General features: G+C 48.1%; 1 protein-coding gene across 1 annotated transcript in view; it reads left to right on the top strand.

Annotated features, from left to right (window-relative positions):
- Positions 1-21,287, top strand: part of sspo (SCO-spondin) — a 96,000-nt gene that overhangs the window by 39,859 nt on the left and 34,854 nt on the right. Inside the window, exons 19-53 of the mRNA XM_064331277.1 lie at positions 462-642; positions 811-905; positions 1,234-1,490; positions 2,066-2,200; positions 2,494-2,696; positions 3,115-3,242; positions 4,731-4,840; positions 5,189-5,338; positions 5,873-5,966; positions 6,475-6,878; positions 7,285-7,521; positions 8,113-8,292; positions 8,580-8,810; positions 9,302-9,424; positions 9,742-9,842; positions 9,999-10,215; positions 10,360-10,512; positions 10,931-11,068; positions 11,323-11,505; positions 12,245-12,395; positions 12,912-13,068; positions 13,417-13,471; positions 13,832-13,948; positions 14,323-14,586; positions 15,055-15,182; positions 15,465-15,612; positions 16,299-16,466; positions 16,884-17,137; positions 17,269-17,293; positions 17,598-17,718; positions 17,939-18,152; positions 18,315-18,456; positions 18,669-18,839; positions 19,354-19,590; positions 20,174-20,332. Coding sequence (XP_064187347.1) covers positions 462-642; positions 811-905; positions 1,234-1,490; positions 2,066-2,200; positions 2,494-2,696; positions 3,115-3,242; positions 4,731-4,840; positions 5,189-5,338; positions 5,873-5,966; positions 6,475-6,878; positions 7,285-7,521; positions 8,113-8,292; positions 8,580-8,810; positions 9,302-9,424; positions 9,742-9,842; positions 9,999-10,215; positions 10,360-10,512; positions 10,931-11,068; positions 11,323-11,505; positions 12,245-12,395; positions 12,912-13,068; positions 13,417-13,471; positions 13,832-13,948; positions 14,323-14,586; positions 15,055-15,182; positions 15,465-15,612; positions 16,299-16,466; positions 16,884-17,137; positions 17,269-17,293; positions 17,598-17,718; positions 17,939-18,152; positions 18,315-18,456; positions 18,669-18,839; positions 19,354-19,590; positions 20,174-20,332 — 5,831 coding nt within the window. The remainder of the gene's footprint in view (positions 1-461; positions 643-810; positions 906-1,233; positions 1,491-2,065; positions 2,201-2,493; positions 2,697-3,114; positions 3,243-4,730; positions 4,841-5,188; positions 5,339-5,872; positions 5,967-6,474; positions 6,879-7,284; positions 7,522-8,112; positions 8,293-8,579; positions 8,811-9,301; positions 9,425-9,741; positions 9,843-9,998; positions 10,216-10,359; positions 10,513-10,930; positions 11,069-11,322; positions 11,506-12,244; positions 12,396-12,911; positions 13,069-13,416; positions 13,472-13,831; positions 13,949-14,322; positions 14,587-15,054; positions 15,183-15,464; positions 15,613-16,298; positions 16,467-16,883; positions 17,138-17,268; positions 17,294-17,597; positions 17,719-17,938; positions 18,153-18,314; positions 18,457-18,668; positions 18,840-19,353; positions 19,591-20,173; positions 20,333-21,287) is intronic.

Genomic DNA, 21,287 nt, shown 5'->3' with positions numbered 1-21,287 from the left:
TTTTACATAGCATTTTTACATTGTACCCATTTATACAGCTGGATATATATACTGAAGCAATTTCGGTTAAGTACCTTGCTCAAGGGTACAACGGCAGTGTCCTTACCCGGGAATCGAACCGGCGACCTTTCGGTTACAAGCCCAGTTCCTTACCCACTGTGCTACACTCTGTCCTACACACATACACACACATGCAAACAGACACACACGCAAGCTGATCAAGCTTATCAACCTGACTAAACCAGCCACACCACAGATAATTCATTTGTGGTTTACAATTACTTTCCCACAGAACCCTTTAAGATGGAGCGTGACCCTTCTCTTGGTGTCAAGGCTGGGGTCACTCATTATATTTGTGTGTCATTGGGCCCTCTCTCTCTCTCTCTCTCTCTCTCTCTCTCTCTCGCTCTCTTTCGCTCTCTCTCTCTCTCTGTCTACTTATTTGTTCTCTCTCTGTGCAGTGTGTGTGAGCGGGGCGTATGGAACTGCACTGAGGAGCGCTGTCCGGAGGTGAGCCAGTGTCCCGGGATGCTGGTGTACTCCCCGCGCTCCTGCCTGCGCACCTGCTCCAGCCTGGACTCCCCCGGACCCTGCGCTCAGCCTGTGTACGGCTGTGTGTGCCCCGAGGGCACAGTGCTGCTGGTCAGTTCCCTCTGCACCTCTGACTTCATAACGAGACGTGTGCAGATCCCGGAGAAATGTGTCACGGGTTGCGTGTGTGCATGTGTGTGTGTGGGTGTGCGTGTCTTATTGATGCGTGTGCTGTGGCTGTGTGTCTACTGAGGTGCGTGATCCTGTGGTCTACTGCAGGGTGACCGCTGTGTCCCCCCAGCTGAGTGTCCCTGTCACCATAACGGCAGAATGTACTACAACAACGACACAATCACTAAAGACTGCAACACCTGGTGAGCCTCCCTGAAGATACACTGGGTCTCATTTTCACTACATACACCACTATACATGACATATACACAGTCTGAGTTTCCTGCTCCACTATGCATGAGATACATGCAGTCTCATTTTCACTATATACACCACTATACATGACTCTCTAAAGCAGTGCTCCCTAAACCTGGTCCTTTTCACCTCAAAACCAGCAACCAATTGAGACAGCGGAAGTTAGGTGAGATTAGATAACTGTGTGATCACCTGTGTTGAGGCACATAAACCAGCCTGCGCTGTGGCTCAACTACATGTATTTTAATATATGTACTTGTATGTGCTCCTCCCCAGTGTGTGTCGGGAGCGGCGATGGCACTGCGGGAACTCCCTCTGCGCGGGGACCTGCGTCGCCACGGGCGACCCGCACTACGTGACCTTCGACGGGCGCTGCTTCTCCTTCCTGGGGGACTGCGAGTACGTGCTGGTGCAGGAGAGGGAGGGGCTGTTCAGCGTCAGCGCCGAAAACGTGCCCTGCGGCAGCACGGGCGTCACCTGCACCAAGTCCGTCACCCTCACCATGGGCAACACCGCCATACACCTGCTGAGAGGTGAGACACCTTCTTAAAGCCAGGACTATAAATTAGAATTGAAATAATACATGAAGAAATAATTGGCAGAGAGATGAGAGAGTGAGAGGTGTTGAGAGTTGCATTGAACAAACCTAAATGCCAGAAAAGCACTTCAATTAAATATCAAACTGAATTCTGAGAGAAAGAGAGAAAGACAGTGTAAGAGGGTGAGCTTGAGAATGGCAGTAGGAGAGAGATAGAGAGGGTGAGGGAGAATGAACTGGTGAGGGAATACTATGTCATTGGAACGGTATTGCTGTTGGACGTGAGAAACAGGCTGAGTGAAAGAGTTAGAGCTGAGCTGTCCAATCATGTTTCTGGAGGTCTACGGTAAGGTAGGTTTTCACTCCAGCCCTTACAAAGCACACCTCAATCAACAGCTAAAGATCTCACTGAGCTGCTTATTAGTAGTATCAGGTGTGCTAAATTAGGGTTGAAATGAAAACCTCCAGGACGGTAGCTCTCCAGGAGTAGGGATGAGCAGAGACAGAGAAAGCGATTTGATTGGAAGTGCCTTGCTGGTGAACTAACCTGCCTGCCGTTGTGGGTTCCAGGGAAATCGGTGACGGTGAACGGCATGCCCATCGCTCTGCCCAGGACTTACACTGGCAGCGGCCTGAGCCTGGAGCGGGTCGGCCTCTTCGTGTCCCTCTCCTCCCGGCTTGGGCTCACACTGCTCTGGGATGGAGGTATGACCACTAGAGGGCGCTGTTAAGCATTTATGGCTCAGGAACATTCCCGCTAGAGAAAAACACACTCTGGTGGCTACATTCAAAATCTAATGTGCCCCTTAAGCTCTTAAGCTGTCAGTGAGTGATCACTCCATGTATCGTTGAGTACTACAGTACAGTAATCATTCCATTAATATGATTTCATTGACAGTCATTCATTTAGGTGAAAGTTTTTCATTCGTGTATAATAAAAACGATCTCCCCTCACACTTGACTGAAATGAATCGCCTCTCCCACCCACTTACATACAGGTATGCGGGTGTACGTGCGCCTCTCTCCAAAGTTCCGTGGGAGAGTGGGGGGTCTGTGTGGGAATTTCGACGGCGACTCGGAGAACGACTTTGTCACGCGCCAGAGTATCGTGGAGTCCACCGCCGAGCTCTTTGGCAACTCCTGGAAGGTCAACCCATCTTGCCCTGATGTCAAAGATCAGGACCTACGAGACCCATGCGCTGTGAGTACCCTCCACACCCTCACCACACACCTGGGCTGCACTAACTCTGAGAGAGGACATTATGAGCCACTACCAGCTTTCGATCTTGGATTGGATTGTAAAAAAAAAGTTGTGTAAGTCGCTCTGGATAAGAGCGTCTGCTAAATACCTGTAATGTAATGTAATGTAATTCCTGACACTCCGCTAACATATGACCAACAGCCAATTACATTACTGTGAAGTTATACCCGCAATCTGAGGTTGGTGAAACGTTGCTACATTGTCATGAGAACGGTGTGCTTAACCTGGGTTTCGAAACTCAACAAATATCCTTAAATGGTTCCGGAGAGTGGTGACAAAGGGAGAGGAGCTAGGTTTGACATATGGAGGTTGGGGAGAAAGATGGCCATGTTTGACCTCTGACCTGTGTGGACCTCAGATAAACCCTCACCGTGTGACATGGGCCAGGAAGCGCTGCTCCGTGATCACCCAGGAGCTGTTCTCAACTTGTCACCAGGAAGTGCCCTTCCAACAGTTCTACGACTGGTGTGTCTTTGATGCCTGTGGGTAAGTGTCTTGTTCAGGTTTATTTATTGGTGTGCCCCTGTGGAGCTCTCTTGGGTAAAATATGCTTGATATGCCTGCTGTTTTCCCCGACCAGTCAGCACTTTGGGCATAGAATGTATTATTTCTCATAAACCGCATTCAGAGCATTGTGTTGTGCATTTTGTAATGGATTGTCTAACATTTCCCTTATATTAAAGTACAAAGACCTCTTTCTGCATTATTCAAAAGTGGATACATTAGAACTGTACATTTATTTGGTATTACCTAGTTCAGATTTTGCATGCTGGGATAGGCTCCAACAATCCGCGCGACACTTCCCAGGATAAGCGGGTGTAGATAATGGATGGATGGATGGATAGTTCAGATATTGGTTCAGTATTACGTATTGTGGTATGTCAGATGCATATGTGATGAGCCTAACTGGATGAAATACATTTCACATAGCCCAGAGTACGGCAGCATTTTACTGTATACACACTGAGACACACAAATACGTACATGCTCATCACAAAGACAATAATTTCAAAAATAATCCACAAAAGAGCTAAGCCAGATTGTTGCAGCATTGCAGGAGTTTAATAGTAAATGTTTGGGGCAACAGTCCTCATGATTGATACCTTTGTTGGACCCTGGTCATGCACTGGTTAACTCAATGTTGTATTTGCGATGTCTCTGATGAGGACTGTGACTGTGCTGTTTTTTTAAATATTATTTATTTTATTAAACCTTTATTTAACCAGGGAAGGTCCCATTGAGATTAAAAATCTCTTTTTCAAGGGAGCCCTGGTCAAGACAGGCAGTAGCACAAGAATGTTGCAAATAAGACAAAACAGTACAACAAACAATTAGCACTACAATATAAAACAATCAACAACAATGTGCAATAAAAGCAACACATCAAAAATTAGGTGTAAACACCGACATCCTATCGATTCCGCCTCCAGTTCTTTCATCGTGGATTTAAAAGCATTCAAGGAAATCAAAACATTAAACTTTAAGTCATTTTGCAACTTTTTCCAGTCCGAAGGTGCAGAATACATAAGTGCCCTTTTTCCAGTCTCTGCACGGGCACTTGGGACAGAAAACATAAAAAAGTCCTGAGATCGCAAGGCATACTGTCCAGTATTTTATTGCGATATACTGCGATGGGAGCAGAATTGGTCTGTGCCAAGAATTGGTCTGTTAAACCCATCCCTGTGTTTCAGCTGTGATGCTGTTGGGGACTGTGACTGTAAACCCACTTCTGTGACTCTGGTGATGACTGTGACTGTAAACTCATCCCTGTGTATCAGCTGTGACTCTGGTGATGACTGTGACTGTAAACTCATCCCTGTGTTTCAGCTGTGACTCTGGTGATGACTGTGACTGTAATCCCATCCCTGTGTTTCAGCTGTGATGCTGCTGGGGACTGTGACTGTAAACCCACTTCTGTGTATCAGCTGTGACTCTGGTGATGACTGTGACTGTAAACTCATCCCTGTGTTTCAGCTGTGACTCTGGTGGGGACTGTGAGTGTCTGTGCACAGCCATTGCTGCCTACGCTGAGGAGTGCAATCGCAGAGGAATCTACATCCGTTGGAGGTCCCAGGCACTCTGTCGTATGTTGAGCTGCTCCACACACAGCACTCCGCACACAGTACTGTGTACTCCAATGATATTTTGTGCTTATTTAACAAGAATGGATGAAAGCTCCTGCTTTGATTTATTTTCTTCTTTTTTCCTGTTTTTCCTTCTCGCACAAAAGAACTCCTGATTTCGTTAAAGTAGTGTGTCACTTTTCAAAGTAGTCCCTAATTATAAACTACTACTACTACCTTCTCTTGGTGTGAAGGCTGGGGTCAGTGATTTACAACTTTTTATTATATTTGTGTGTCTTTGGGCCTCTCTCTCTCTCTCTCTCTCTCTCTCTCTCTCTCTCTCTCTCTCTCTCTCTCACTCTCTCACAGCCCTTCAGTGTGAGAATGGTCTGGTGTACGAGGCCTGTGGATCGGCCTGCACCCCCACCTGCTCCAGCAGCACACAGAGCTCTGACTCTGACTGCAGCGCCCTCTCCTGTGTGGAGGGCTGCTTCTGCCCCCCTGGAACTGTCTGGAATGGTGAGAGGCCCCTACCGCCACTCGCACTAAAACAGCTCTCTGTAAACTATGGTCGTGTTCGAAATCAACATACTTGCTTCCTATTGAGTATATATACTAAATAGTAGGCTTGTATACTCAATGGTAGGCAACTATGTTGATTCAGACGCTGCCTACAACTCTACAAGAGAAAACTACAGCCATCTAAAAAAAAAAAAGGGTCTCACGCCCTAGGTTGCTAGTGTGTTCTACTGCCTTTGTCCCATTTGTCAAAAAGCCCATTCAGCCAAAATGTTAGCTGATATGTTACACTTGTTTAATAGCTGTGGCAACTTTATTGAGCTGGTGATTGTCAGAGATAAGGGTGCTCTTTTGACTCATTGAATTGAATTGTTAAAAACACTGCTGATGAATGAATATTAAAAAAAAAAAAAAAAAAGTTCTCTGGGTACTCATGTTAAAGTCCACAAATAACAGGTCCCCATAAATGATAATGATTCACTCATGTATTGTTCCTTGCTAAGCTTATCTCTGCCTCTCTGTCTCCCCCTGCAGGCAATAGCTGCATTGCGCCCTCACTCTGTCCCTGTGAGTGGGAGGGCTCTGTGTTTCCCCCTGGATCCGCTGTGACCCAAGACTGTCAGAACTGGTGAGTCTCCTGCCTGTGGCCATTTCAGGGAAAGCTGTTACGAAATATATGCATCGTAGCCAAAGCAAACACTTAGACATTGCACATTTCTTGGCAAAGGCACACAAATTTCCACAGAGAGTGTATAATTCTTTCAATGAGATTCTACTTGAAACATTCGTTTGAAAACAAAGGTGGAAATCCAGGGCTCAGAAAATAAAAGTCCTGGCATGAACACAGTGTGCTAATTTCATTAATTAGTTCCACCTCCTGTTTGGAGAATTGTGCTAATTAGTAAATTCAGGTGATTTTTACAAAATACTTGGCAGGATTTTAACTTTCTGAACCTGAATTTTCCACCTTTGCTTGAAAATAGAAGCCCTGGATTTATCTATTGGTGTTCGTATCTATGTGTGTATGTATGTGTGTGCATGTATGTGTGTGACTGTGTATGCGTGTGTCTGTATGTGTGTGTGTGTGCATGCCTGTTTGTGTGTCCATGCAAACATACCCATGTGTGTCCCCTCAGCTCCTGTGCAGCTGGTAGCTGGCTGTGTGAAGGCACCCCGTGCGCCCCGCCCTCTCCCTGCCTGGAGTTGGAGTTCCAGTGCGCGACAGGCCGCTGTGTCCCCTCCCTGTGGGTCTGCGACAACGAGGACGACTGCGGGGACGGCTCGGACGAGCTGTGCGCCGCCACCTGCGCCCCGGGCCTGTTCCACTGCGCCAGCGGCCCCTGCCTGGACCAGGCCCTGCGCTGCGACGGCCACGCCGACTGCGCCGACCAATCGGACGAGGAGTTCTGCGCCCCCGCCACCCCGCTTCCCCTGTGCCCCCCGGGCGAGTTCCAGTGCGCCAGCGGCCGCTGCCTGCCCGCCAGCCGTGCGTGCGACGGCCGCCCGGACTGCGGCTTCGCCGATGACTCCGACGAGCAGGGTGTGTGGGTGTGTGTGTGTGTGTGTGTGCGCGCATGTGTGTATGTGTTTTTGTGTCTGTGTGAGAGTAAGCTTGCTTGCCCCCTGCTTGCACTATCCCTATATAGTACGCCCCGTTATGTTACAGCTAACATTGCTTACTGAGCAGTATATTCCCTGGGCTTTATGGTGGCTGTCTATCTCTATCTGCCTCCCCATCAATTGTATGTACCTTCTTCAGTTTCTGTGTGTACAGTAGTTTCAGCTGTGACATCGTTCTGACATAAGGAATGGGTTGTATTTATTTCGCTCCATCGTGTGATCGCAGGGCGCTTTATAGTTAACGGGGAGGCTCGCCTCAGCCGGCTCCAATGTGTAGCGCCCTCCTGTCATAGGCAGTAGAGTCTCTGATGACCCCGTTGTTCCAGACTGCGGCTCGGCGTGCGGCCAGGGCGAGTTCCGCTGCTCGGGCGGGCGCTGCGTGCCGTACCTCCACCGCTGCGACGGGCACGACGACTGCGGGGACATGAGCGACGAGCGAGGGTGCGCCTGCCGCCCGGGCGAGCTGCAGTGTCCCGGGGGCCAGTGCGTCCCCGCGGAGAGGGTGTGCGACGGGCACAGGGACTGCCCCACCGGCACGGACGAGGCAGTCTGCCCCCCCACAGGTACCTAACCCCCTCACGTGGAGATTTGAGCACGGGGCATACTTCCTGTGTGGCTTGCACTGCAAAAAAGTCTGTATTATCAAGTGTTTTAATCATGTAATGAGACTTAAACTATTATTATTTTTCTCTGAAGTCGAACATTTTTGCTTGTTTTGAATTACTGTTTGCTTGACAAGTTAAATTGTCTTAACCCCACTGGCAACTCTTGAAATGTCTCACCTCATTCACAATCTATGTATTATTTAGCAAAAATGTAATAGAAATGATATTTTAAGCCTAAATATAAGACTAAAATACTTGGTATGATGTACTTCTCTTTTGGTTTTTTGAGCATGGGCTAAAGACTATCCTGAACTTGAGAGCTCCTATATTTAAAGTTATACAAGATTGTGCCTGATGTTTATACGATAATGTCTGTATGGCTTATGAATTTTTATTATCATTTTTAGTCTTTATTATTTTATGTGAATTTTATTACTTTGTCCCCCAACATTAGCATTTGTGCATAAAGCAGTGTCATGTACTTACCCACACATTTTTCTGTGTGTGTTTGTGTGTGTGTGTGCTTGGGTGTGTGCTTGTGTGAGACAGTGACCTGTGCCCCTGGTCAGTTTCCCTGTACTGACGGTACTTGTGTGACGAGGGCAAAGCTCTGTGATGGGGTAACAGACTGCCAGGGTGGAGAGGATGAGCACCAGGCTAACTGCCACACCGTCACCGTGGCTACTGTAACCGGGCCGACACCAGTTACGCCACCTGTTTCTACTTCTGGTAAGATTTTGAGAAAGCATGTCGCTTCTTTGGTCTAATTTTGAAGTCTGAGTCGTTTCTAATAACAGTACATCTAAAAATAAGTTTACTTGTTATCGTAATTAAGAATGAACTAAATAAAATATCCAATAAATAAAAAACATAGTGAGGGGGAAGTCAGCTGGTTAGTTATATAGTTAGTTAGTTAGTTAGGTAGTTAGCTAGTCAGCCAGTTAGTTACTGTACAGATGCTACTGTTTGAACATGTCTGTCGTGCAGCTGACGGTGTCTCTGTGTCCCTGGCACAGGCTGTGGGCGGTATGAGTTTCGCTGTGCCAGCGGGCAGTGTGTGCCGCGGGCGTGGCGCTGTGATGGCGAGACGGACTGCAGGGACGGCAGTGACGAGCAGCGGTGCGAGCGGGACTGCGGGCCGGGGCAGTTCCTCTGCCTGAGCGGGGACCAGTGTGTGGAGCACCAGCAGCTGTGTGACGGAGCCCCACACTGCAGGGACGCGTCTGACGAGAGCGTGGACAACTGCGGTGAGGAAGGGCTGTTTGCACGCACACACACAAACATCCACACACACCCACACACGCTTGCATACATTCACGCACATACACACATGCACGCACGCACGCACACACACAGACACACTCACATGTACACACACACACACGCACGCACACACATGCACACACACACACTCGCACGCACACACTCATGCATATACACACACAGACACACTCGCATGTACACACACACACACACTCGCACGCACACACACATGCATATACACTCGTACACACATGCACACACATCCACACAAACACTCACACACACATTCATCCACATGTATGCACACGCAGACAACGTGAGGATAAATGTTAGCATGCTCATACACGCTCACTCATTTACATGCATCTAAAAGGGAAGTACACACATATAGGTGTATACTAGTTTAATGCAGTAATTTAATGCCAAAACCATTTGTCTATCTGTCCGTCTGTCTGTCTCTCTCTGCGTTTCTCAGGCTCCTCTCAGATCCCTCCGTGTCCCGGGAGTTTTCCGTGTGATAACCGCACGTGCGTGAACATGTCTCGAGTGTGTAACGGTGTGGCAGACTGTCCACAGGGCGAGGACGAGCTGTTGTGTGGTGAGTACTGCAGCAGTGGTCACCATCTCAAATAAACATGGCTGACCAGCTGTGGGCGTGGCCTACACAGCCTTCATCGTCCCGCATCATCAAGCATCATCACTCACAGGCCGTGTTCCATCACTTCACCGCTGACAGTAGATGCATCGGTAACGAATCACTGGCACTGCACTCATTGGAAGGGTACTTTGTACTTGACAGACCCAGGAAGAGGAAGAAAGGAAACATTTATATCCAAAGAGGTTCAGATACAAATTTCTGTTTGAGCACCTCAGTTGACCGTGAGTGAATAAGGCTGTTCATCTTTCCTTCCCCAGCCAGGCCTACGGCAACCCCTGCTCCACCAGGCTCCGGAAACACTAGCCGTACCTGCCCAGAGCACACCTGCCTGGATGGCACCTGTCTCTCCTTCAAAGAGGTAATGAGCTGTAATCTACCATATGTGCTTAACCTAACATCGGTTGACCTGTGGCAGCAGAAATAACAAACCATCTGCCCGGATTGCTGCCTGGGTTATAAAAGGCTGTTGTAAAAGGAGGCGTGTTTTTTTTGCAATGTCCTCATTTCCTGGCAGGTGTGTAACGGTATCCCAGAATGCCCTGACAACGGGGGACCCTCTGACGAGCAGGGCTGCAGAACCTGGGGACCCTGGGGCTCCTGGGGCCCCTGTAGCCACACCTGTGGGACGGGCTCTAAGAGCAGGCAGAGACGCTGCCCCCCGGGGGATGCCCTCCGCCACTGCAGGGGGGAAGACGTGCAAACGCAGCAGTGTTTCTCTGTTTCTTGCCCAGGTGGGGGTCATGGTGTTGACAATGTTATGAGCAGGAGCTATAATAAGAAACACTTAGTGCTTTATTGCATATGGTTTTATTTGCTTGAAAGTGCAGAATACTGGAAACTAATTTTCCAGCTGATTGCTGTTGTTTACTTGACAGTTGACGGCCAGTGGTTGCCATGGGTAACATGGTCCAACTGCTCCAAAGGCTGCGGAGGCGTGGAGGTCCGGCAGAGGGAGTGTGTCCCTCCTCAGAACGGGGGCAGGGCCTGTACGGATCTGTCTGAGGAGCCTGCCGTCTCCACTGAGATCAGTACGCCACTCTTTATGCAATCTCCGCTCAGTGTCCGTCCCCAGATCATAGCAGGCATTCAGCTTTTCACATAGCCTTCAGGGCCATCCATGTCTTGCCACGTTTGCCAGTTTCTCCAGAGAAAATATAGATTGGCTAAACAGAGAGAAAAGGGTTAAATGGTTGAAGGAAATACATGTAACTCCCATGTTCTATTGAATTTACAGAATGTCTTTCCCCATAATACTAGTCAGAGCTTTCATTCAGCTTTTAGAATAGCCTTTGAAGTTATCCCGGTCTTCTTGCTTCTTTTGCCGGTTTCTGCAGAAAAATATATTTTCAAATGTTGTCTAAACAAGTGCAATGGTTGGAAAAATATTTAAGCTCATTTACATGCCCATATGACACATTGTTGTCTCTCTGTCCATTTGACCCCCAGAGCCTTGTCCCCAGGACAGCTGTGCCAATGCCTCGTGTCCAGGAGACCTGATCATGAGAAGCTGTGCCTCCTGCCCCCTGACCTGTGCCCACCTGGCCAGCAATGCCACATGTGACGTCAACACAACCTGCTTCTCAGGTGAAGGATGAGTACTGGTTCTGATGGCACCATTGTCATCCTTGTACATGGGATATTCATTGTCCCATTAAAATAATCTGTTTGAAACATAAATGTCAACATCGACATGGTTACGGAATGCAAACTCAGCATTTTTTTTCTCATTTGTGTTTTTGGAGGCCTGTTGCCACCCTCCCCTGTAACCCGTCCTTCTCGCTTATTCTCTCTTGCCTTTACTCCATTTCCGCTTCCTCTTGGTGTCATGTGACCCTCAGGCTGCTGGTGTCCCGAGGGGTGGGTGATGGACCACGCCCAGCGGTGCGTTCGGGCGGAGGAGTGCGTCTGCGAGGTGTCCGGCGTTCGCTACTGGCCCGGGCAGCAGGTGAAGGCGGGGTGTGAGATCTGCACCTGCGTGAGGGGCCGACCCCAGCGCTGCCGGCCCAACCCCGAGTGTGCAGGTGAGCGCGCCCAACGTGGTACGCTCTCTGTTTACCCCATTAATGTAATGCATGTGCTAATGCATGAACCCTAGCTGCCTTTGTCAGTGTATATAACACCAGATGGAGACTTACACTAGTTGTGTCTGCTGTGGTTTATCGCTTTGGTGTGTACAGGCATGCATTAGTATCATCACTGAACAATGCTCATACAGTTCTGGAAAAAGAAAAAAACAGACCACCTCATATTTTTGAAGAAAATTGGGGTTACTCCAGAAAATGTTGATTGTTGAACCTTCCTAAGTGAAGACATTGTTATCTTTATTATTCATCTGTGGGTATAAACTTGTTTCGTTTGCATTACTATGAATAACGCTTGTCAACAGTTGTCATTTCTGCAAATAAATGTTCTGAATGATTTTTGTTTGGAATTAAAATCAAATGTGGTTAAGAGTTCATGAGAGGATATCAAATAATAGATTTTGCTCAGACACATACCCATAAACTGTGAAACTGAAAATGAGATGAGGTGTCTCAATTTTTTTTTCAGAACTGCATGTTTTAGCTGGGGCACTGGAGTGTATAACACTGTAAAACATAGTGATATGTAGTCCTGTAATGTCTTTAAAGCATTCATGTGAAATGTATCTACTGTATATTCTTTGTGGGTACAGGTACTGTATTATATGACACAAATGGCAAATGTGTACTTTTCGTAACGTGTAGTTGCTGTATAATGTGCGTGCATGGTGTCTTGCAGTGCATTGTGGGTGGTCGTCCTGGTCCCCGTGGGGAGAGTGCCTGGGCCCGTGTGGGGTGCAGAGCGTCCAGTGGTCCTTCAGGAGCCCGAACAACCCCACCAAGCACGGCAACGGGCGGCAGTGCCGGGGGATATACCGCAAAGCTCGCCGGTGAGGCTCCGTGGACAGCCTGGCCTCTCTCTCGCGCTCGATCAGCGTTATCATCACCCTCTCACCCCCTGAACACTCTTTATCTCCTACCACCTCTATCTCTGTGGACCTCCACGACCTGTGGGGTTAAACCGGGTGACGATAATCTATTAACTGAAACTCTATGGTGTGGGCTGAGCTGAAAGGTGATTTGTTTATTATCTAAAGGACATGTAATCTCAGGATGTGTGGTTTATGATTGGTTTCAGTTTCTTTGAGTTATTTCATCATTTAAGCGCAGAGGTGGTTGGAATGACAGGAGAATTTTATTTATAGGATTTGGTTATCGGTGAAGTTCCTCTTGTTTGACCTGTCAACCAATTGAAAGCTTTCCTGCTTTTCTTCCCCATAGAGGGGATCTGAACAAGTTTAATATTTTCCTAAATCTTTGCCTGAAACCATGTTGGGATTAGAGTGCCTGCTTGGATGGTATCACATGACTCATTGTGTGTGCGTGTGTGTGTGTGTGTGTCCCAGCTGTCAGACAGACCCATGTGATGAGTGTGAGTTCCAAGGCCTAACCCACGCTATCGGGGACCACTGGAGGGGGGGGCAGTGCCAGCTGTGCCAGTGCCTGCCCAACCTCACCGTGCAGTGCGCCCCCTTCTGCCCACACTCTGCCGGGTGCCCTGAGGTCAGAGGTCATATTTCTTCTTCATCTGTCCTAATGGATTTGTTAGATAGCACAATAGCACTGATAACAAAAAGATCCATGCACACTGAATACTTGCAAAAAGTCACCTCAATTTATTAAGTGTAGAAACAAGCCAAGCTTTCGGTCCGTGGACCTTCTTCAGAGCTCGGCATGTTTTTACACTTAAATTGTGGCGACTTCTTGCAAGTGTTTTGCACGCGTGGATCTTTTTGTTATCGTTGTAATTATTAACTTCTGTCACACCCAAAGTCATTCTTTTTTGGTTGTGAGAGTCTTTTTTCATTTTAGTATGATAGCATTAACATTTCCCATCCCTGTGTCTCTCAGGGGCAGACCCTCGTTCCAGCAGATGGAGACAGGTGTTGCTATTGTGCAGAAACAGGTATCCAATCCACCCAGTTATCTTAGCTATCTGCTAGATGGCTACAGTCTACTAATGAATTAAGTTGACAGGCTTTATGTTGTGCAGTGACATTTTAGAACTGTTTGATTGTAATTTTCAGTCAGTCAAACTTTTCTTTTAACCAAGGAATTGTAGCAGGATTGTTACTGCTCATACAGCTATAATAATGTTATCTTCCTCATTGTTTTAAATCATTTTGAGGCTTAGAATTTTTAAATATATTTTATATAAGTATTCATGTTGTTCATGTTGCTGTAATACAGAGTTTAACATAACACTTCTGAGAACAGTGTGACTCCCTTACCCCACGCTCAGTGAAACCTTTCCTTCTGTCATCAGCTGGCAATGGCACCATCGTCCTGACAACCCCAGCGTCTCTCCCCATCAGCATCGTGCCCTCCATGCCACCAGAGGGCCCCCTACACCCAATTCCCACCTATCCCCTTCCTGCTGCTGGTCAGTTTGTGTATGCATGTGTGTCTCTTTTCTGTAGTCCATAGGTAGTGTAATGTACAGTGTAGTGTAATCCATAGGTTTCACCATATACTCGCCATACTCACTGATGTCTACAAGCACCATGATTGGAGTTTCATAAATACCATAGATAGTCATACATGCCAAATTTCTGTAGCACTAGAGCAATTTACTGTAGTATTCAGCTGCATGACCTGACCTGTAGAATGTTTTGTCATTTTGAATTCAGCTTTATGAAGAAGCAAAAAAATGTCTTGTGTCGGTGATTCCAGAGAATCGGAATCTGTAAAATATGAATTGATTTGTATCTGAATTAGAAGGATATTTATATTAGCTTCTCTGTGACCCTGTGACAGATGAATGCTGGAGTCCTTTGGGGGTGCAGTCTCTCCCGGATTCCAGTTTCAACGCCTCCTCGCAGCAGAGGGGCCACCCGCCCTCGGCGGGGCGGCTCTACGCCCGGGACCCCCACAGCGACCTGCAGGGCTGGAGCCCGGAGCCGGAGCAGTACCGCGACCTGCCGCCGTGGGCCCCCGAGGTCCACTACAGCGACTACAGCGACCGCGCCATACAGCCGCCGCACCTGCAGCTGGACCTGCTCGCGCCCCGCAACATCACGGGTACTGAGCAGCCAGGGGGAGGGGCCTGGAATCTAGACCAACCGCAGCCCGCATACATACGCTGCACTGGCTCACTCATGGCCTCTAATTGGTTGGTGTTAAGTGAGCTGAGTGAAATGTGACAGCTGACTCCATGTTTGTGCTGATAGATTGACATTACTGAGCATAAACAGGCTGGTGCTTCTATACACAATCATTGTGCAGTTTGGCCATCAGACCAAGAGTCATATTTCTCACAGACTGGCACAATGTCTGTAAGCTTGTGTGAAATGTCAAAAACTGCTAATACTGTTGCACTGTGCAATGCTTTTACAATACCACTGAGCAAGATTGCCAAGACCAGATACAGTATATATGTACATAATGTACATTGACACCCAGGCAGGCCAACATACTAAAAGAATAACTTAAGAATATGATAAAAAATATTCAGCTCTACCTTTCCCCCCTCCTCTGTCTCTCTCACAGGTATCATAACCCAGGGTGGAGGTGTGTTTGATGCATTTGTGTCCAGTTTCTACCTGCAGTTCAGTAATGATGGGAGACAGTGGTACACCTACCAGGAGCTGATCACTGATGCTCGCCCCCGAGCCAAGGTATTACCCCCCTCTGTCCCCTCAAAATCCTGTTTTTTTCTGGCCAAAAAACATAGAGAGGACTCCCAGTTATCTGTGTCTTCTCTTTATCGGTGACCTTTAACCCTTTAAGGTGTGCAATCATAGATATGTGATTAGAATGTTCTTAACTGGAATGCTAGAACACTGTCTTTGAATTTTGAAAAAACATTCCAGAAAAAACGTACTCTTCAAAGGCTTAAAAATCACCCCTCTTCTTCATATCCTCTCACCCTCTGTGTCCCCCCTCCCTGCCTCGCCCAGGTGTTCCTTGGTAACCGCGACGACAGCGGCGTGGTGCAGGTCCGGCTGGACAGAATGGTGTCCGCGCGGTACGTGCGCATCCTACCGCACGACTTCCAGAACGGAATCTATCTGAGGGTGGAGCTGCTGGGCTGTGGAGAAGGTGCGTGCCTCACCCTCTCTCATTTACAGTGTGACCACCGGCAGGGGCCCTCTCCTACTCAGTGTCACATACTGTCACATATGAAGTTCTATGCAGGGGTCAGCCACCTTACTGTGTAAGGAGCTTCTGTTGATCTTAAATCCCCTACATGGCATATTATTCAAAATAAGAAGCATGTAGAGATATTTTCTCATGAGACACTTGGGTCTGAGATACATTATAAGCACATTTTTTAAAAATATATTTGTTGCCAAAATGTATCTATTCGCATTGTAATATATACTTCATGTAAAATTTGCTTTTACTGCTTTACTTTACAGTGCAGCGCTATTTGAAGATAATTAGCCATTTATGATAACATTTCTGAGTGATATATTTATAATATAGATGATATATCTATACTCATTATGACTGTTCGTAAAACATCTTTCAGCCTGTGCTTAATATATCATCTACATTGTAAATATTTAAATTAAAAGCATATCTAAAACATTTATAATTGACATTTATAACATAGATGATATATTTAATACATGCTGAAAGATATTTGGCTGATGAGTATTGTAACATGAAGCTTTTCTTATGATTGAAGCTAGTAAGCACATTCTGAACCATAAATGTTCTCATTACCACCTCCCAGTGAATCCTCAGTTGGCCAACATGTCCTTCCCTTCTCCTAAACGCCTCCCCAGGTCCCCTGTCCACCCCTTCCCCCTCCGTGCTGCCTCTTACCCCCTGGAGGCCTTGCCGGGAGCAGGAGTTCCGTTGTGGGAACGGGCGCTGCGTGCCCGCGGGACCCCAGGGGGTCTTATGCAACGGGGTTAACGACTGCGGGGACGCCTCAGACGAGCTGCACTGCGGTAAGGGCCCCGGCACTGCCACCGCCAGCGCTGATGTTCATATTACTCTCCATGGTGACAAGTCTCCATGGTGATGATCGATGAGGAATTTGTCTTTTTTTCATCTTTTGGTCTCAAACCGCCTTTACAGTGAAGAGGGGAAACTTATCTTAACCGCCACCAAAGTGTTGCACACACCAAGGGGGTTCACTGCAGGCTTTTTGGGCCAGACTGGCCACCACTCACTGCTGCGCGCCCATCTTCACCCAGCTGTCTGCCTGACCTGTTCTATTATTTTCTGTCTTTTATCTTTTTTTGGAGGAGAAGTTGTGTTGAGTTCCATGTACAGTTCATTCCTTCTTAGAGAGTTGAGGGACGCACTGTGAATGCTGGTGGGTGGAATAGCGGTAAAATGGAGTGAACCCGCATTCTCCACAGGTTCCCAGCCCCCTCCGACGTCACGTAGCCCTCAGGGCTGCCTGAGAGGGCAGTTCTCCTGCCCGCCACCAGGGGGCTGCATCGAAGCGGCTCAGCGTTGTGACGGAGTGCCACACTGCCCTGATGGAGCTGATGAAAGGAGCTGCTTCCCCGGCTCGAACTTCACCACCCCTTCCCCAGGAGGGCCGTCCCGTCACAGCACCCCTGGCATGGCCGCTGTCACTTTGCCCCAGCTGGGCACCTCTGCGGCACCCGTGAGACCCCATATCCCATAAATCATTCTCATCGCCATTTCATATAACAATTCATTCTCATCAGTTAAAAGTTTGCATTTAAGTGAAGTTCTCTTCGTCGGTCTAACATTTGTCTTCCGTTTTGTTGCCAGGGAGAAGGGGTGCCTGGATGGAAAGGTATTACTGCTGGCTGTAGGCCATGCCTGTGGGAGGACTTAGTCTTCCCATTACTCAAAGTGGTTACTCACGTAGCGCATTCTGCAGATCAAATTAAGCATTAGTTAGAATCTATGGTATGGTGTTGCACAGGATCCTATTTTTTTCTTGAGTGGCGGTTCACAGACAGGTAATTTTTTATGTAACTTTGCTCTTATCTTTATTGGAATATCAGTCAACAGTACAGACTTCACAGACAGAACCACAAGTTTACTGATAGTCAGGTATTATTTAGCCGGTGTCAAAGTCCTCCTGTATCCCACAGGCATCTGCTCCTCCCCTCTTGGCCTGGAGGACGGTCGGATCCAATACGGCCAGCTGAGCTCCTCCACGAATCGCCAGAACAACCCTGCCGACGCCGGCCGTCTCAACATCGTGCCGAATGTGTGAGTATCGATCCCATGGGATCGGTGAAAAAACCAACCTATCAGCCCATCACATCCAGAGCCACGTAAAGCACAGACATGACAGTGGACATAAGCTCCTGCATTTCACACGGTTGTTATCACATGCATTAGGAGATGTGGGTTCATTCCAGTTCTGAGAGGTGGTTTTAAGGGTCAGATTTGTCCTCAGCTCATATTTCTGCGTTCTGTCGCCTAATAGGCTGATTATGGAGCCGGGATGGAGTCCTCTCCAGGAAGACCCCCAGCCCTACTTCCAGGTGGACCTGCGGGAGCCCACCTGGGTGTCCGGGGTCGTAATGCAGGGCAGCGAAGGGACCTCCGGCTACCTCACCAAATACCGCCTGGCCTTCGCCCTCGTGGAAGGCAACTTCACAGACTACAATGAGAAGTCAGACAGAGGCTCCCCGATCAAGGTACGGTACGGCGCACGATGATGACATCACAGACCGAATCTGTGCAGAAAGGTGCACGGCAGGCCTAGATGTATGCACATGCTCAGTGAGGCCGTACCGTGACTGTGGAAGTCTCAGTGGTAGCTGTATTAGCGGGTGTCCTGTGCCTTTGTCCCCGTGCAGGTGTTTGACGTCCGCATGGTGGGCAGGACCCCGATTACCCGATGGCTGGGCAGGCTGGTGCGGGCGCGCTTCCTCCGCATCATCGCCGTGGAGTTCCGCCACACCTTTTACCTCCGAGTGGAAATCCTGGGCTGTAAATTAGGTGTGTCCCTCTCTCCACCCTTCTTTCACTTTACGCTGCTGTCTCTTTATTTGGATTGACCACCTTGCCATTTATTGGTTCTTGTTCTGTTAACATCCCGGCCATCCGGCCAAGTTCTGCCTCTGCTTTGGATGCCCATAATTAATAATGATTAGTTAGGTGTGAAGGTTCATCGTTGCTCAGAATGATGGCATTAATCTTTCCGTCCCCAGATGAGTTGGTTACCCCCAGCAGCGCCACGTTGCCCCCGGGTGGAGGCGCGGTCACCCCTGTGCTCTGTGAGAGCGGGCAGTTTGCGTGCCACGGCGGAGGCTGCGTCCCCGTCTCCGCGCTGTGTGACGGCCAGCAGGACTGTGCCGACCACTCCGATGAGCTGGGCTGCGGTGAGGAGCCGGAGGCTTGGGCGTGCCAGCCTGCTGAATGGGCTGACATCACAGCTGAGCACATGCATGCACTGCACTCACTGAAATACGGACACTAAGTCTCCTGTGCAACTCACCTGCACTCGTTAATATATGCAAGAAGGACAATGGAAACTTTCTATGACAAAATGGTGGAAAGGCCCCAGGCTGTCTCTCTTGTCCGGAGAAGGCTATGGGAGTGTCTGAGGAGGTCATAGAGGGCACGAGGTGTGATGCATTCTGCAGAGTGGCCAAATGTCAAGCCATATGCACATCCTCTAGCACAGCTGGCCGCTTTCCTCCTGTTTGAAAAAAAAAATTTAACATAGGAAAGGAGGGCGGACTGTCTGCTCTCCTTAAAACCCAAAATGATAAATGACCGCTGTTTTTCGAGATGCAAAGTGTATACACAGCACAAAAAATATGCACATAAATACAACACACTGCATGACCATCTGCCTGAACAATGATAATCCCCTGTGCTCATTCTGAACAGGTACAAGTGCAACCACAAGACTCCCCGGTCTCCAGGACCGGACCGGCCCCACTGGAAGTCCAGGCGTTCTGGGCCCGACCACGCCCAAGAGGTCCTATCACACCGGGGGTCCGGGGCTCCAAACCAAAGAGCCGCAAGATGGGCGGCCAGGACTGGAGACCCCAGCGTCACACACCACAGGGGCCCCAGGGCTGGGCCCAGAAGATTCAGGGCCCACAGGAAAACCAGGCATTCATGGTATTACAACCCCCAGACTGGGTACCCTCTCCACCCAGAACCTGTATAATGAGACAGAGACTCCCATGCCTGGCTAGCCCATAGTATACTGGGTCCCCTAGCCTTCAAACCCCCTCTCCTCTCCCATTGACCAGTGCAATCCGTCCCACAAGCGCACAAGAGACTTGTGATATGTCTCATCCTCTCCCTTCACCCACCTCACTCATTTAGTTATTCTCTTCTCATTCAGTGACCTTCACTGTTTTATTTATATATTTATTTAACGTTCTCTGTGACGCCTTGGTTCAAGATCAAAAATCTAAATATTCATAGTGTTACAAGGGAATCAAGTTTCAGTATTTTTTGCAGTTCATTCCAGGTATGAGGAGCGCAGAACAAAGGCAGCACTGTGCTGGATCCGGCTATCTAAGATGTTTAATCTCACGCCCATCTTTTTAATGCCTCTCCTGTCCTACTTTCCTGGCCAAATCTCTCCCTGCATGTATAATGCCAGCGTGTGTCTGCATTTTTAATGTCAGCTGGAAGCATGGCTGCCTTATCTCCGCTCTGTGAAACCACTTTATGTCTGACCTTTGACCTGCAGACATCAGCGGTTTCACGCCAACGCCCACAGATGAAGGCCTACCCAGAGTCTTCTGCGTGGAAGGCCAGTTTGCCTGTCAGACGTTTGGCTGCGTGGACACCATGTTCGTGTGCGATGGACAGGAAGACTGTCCAGATGGCTCTGATGAAGATCGGTGTGGTAAATGTCACAGCGTATTGTACAGGTTGCACATTCGCCTTTATTCTTTTAGCATACCCACGACGACTTATAGTTCATAGCGTGTGATAAGACCACAGAGGTCAGCACCAGTGCATCTACAGGACGGCAGTATAAAGCCGCGTTTCCACCGCAGGAACTATACCCCGGAACTAGGAACCTTTTGAGGAACTCAGTGCGTTTCCACCGCAGGAACTAGGGTCTAAATTTAGTTCTGGGGGCTTTGTTTTACCCCCCAAAACGTTCCTGCTCGGGGGGTAGTACTTTCCGAAAGTACAGGAACCTTTTGGGTGGAGCTTGCAGCGCTGAACATTTCTGATTGGTCGAGTACTCGTAGCATTTGTGTTGTATTTATTTTCCGCCATTACCCGCTATGTTTGAAAATATGCAGCGGCAAACCAATTTATTTTCATAATAACTTCAAATCAAACTTGTATGTTATGCGGCGCAGTAGCCTACTTTTGGTTATAGCCTGTCAACGTCTTGGAATTATAACGTGTGCTCTTCTGTTCTTTTCTTGCTTTAGTATTCGTTTTATAAAATGCTAAGCATTCATGCTGGGACAGCATATTACGTAGGCTACCAAAACATTCAAACGGATTAATTCGGTTGCTGAATATTTTCTTCCGGATTTTCTTTGTTAGCCCGTTGTAATTGACTCAAAACGTTTGATACAGTTATGTGAGGTATGCGGTAGTTCTGCATAATTAACATTGGTGATACAGTACAAGCAAACTGGAAATCACCTTCCGCACTTTTTATCCGGGTAAAATAACAGATTAATTCTAGTAATCTTCCCTTTAGCTTTTTCAGACTGCCGTAATTTTACTCAATTTTACTGCCATTTTTTAATTCCACGAAAAGACCAGGAAGACTATGGACTCATTTATGGTGCATGGTTCGCATCTGGAGGGCACACTTCGCTGCTCGGCTAGCA

Source organism: Anguilla rostrata, chromosome 4, assembly GCF_018555375.3.
Source record: "Anguilla rostrata isolate EN2019 chromosome 4, ASM1855537v3, whole genome shotgun sequence".
NCBI lineage: Eukaryota > Metazoa > Chordata > Actinopteri > Anguilliformes > Anguillidae > Anguilla > Anguilla rostrata.
The sequence above is the reverse complement of the archived record's forward strand: the minus strand, read 5'-3'. Positions and strand labels throughout refer to the sequence as shown.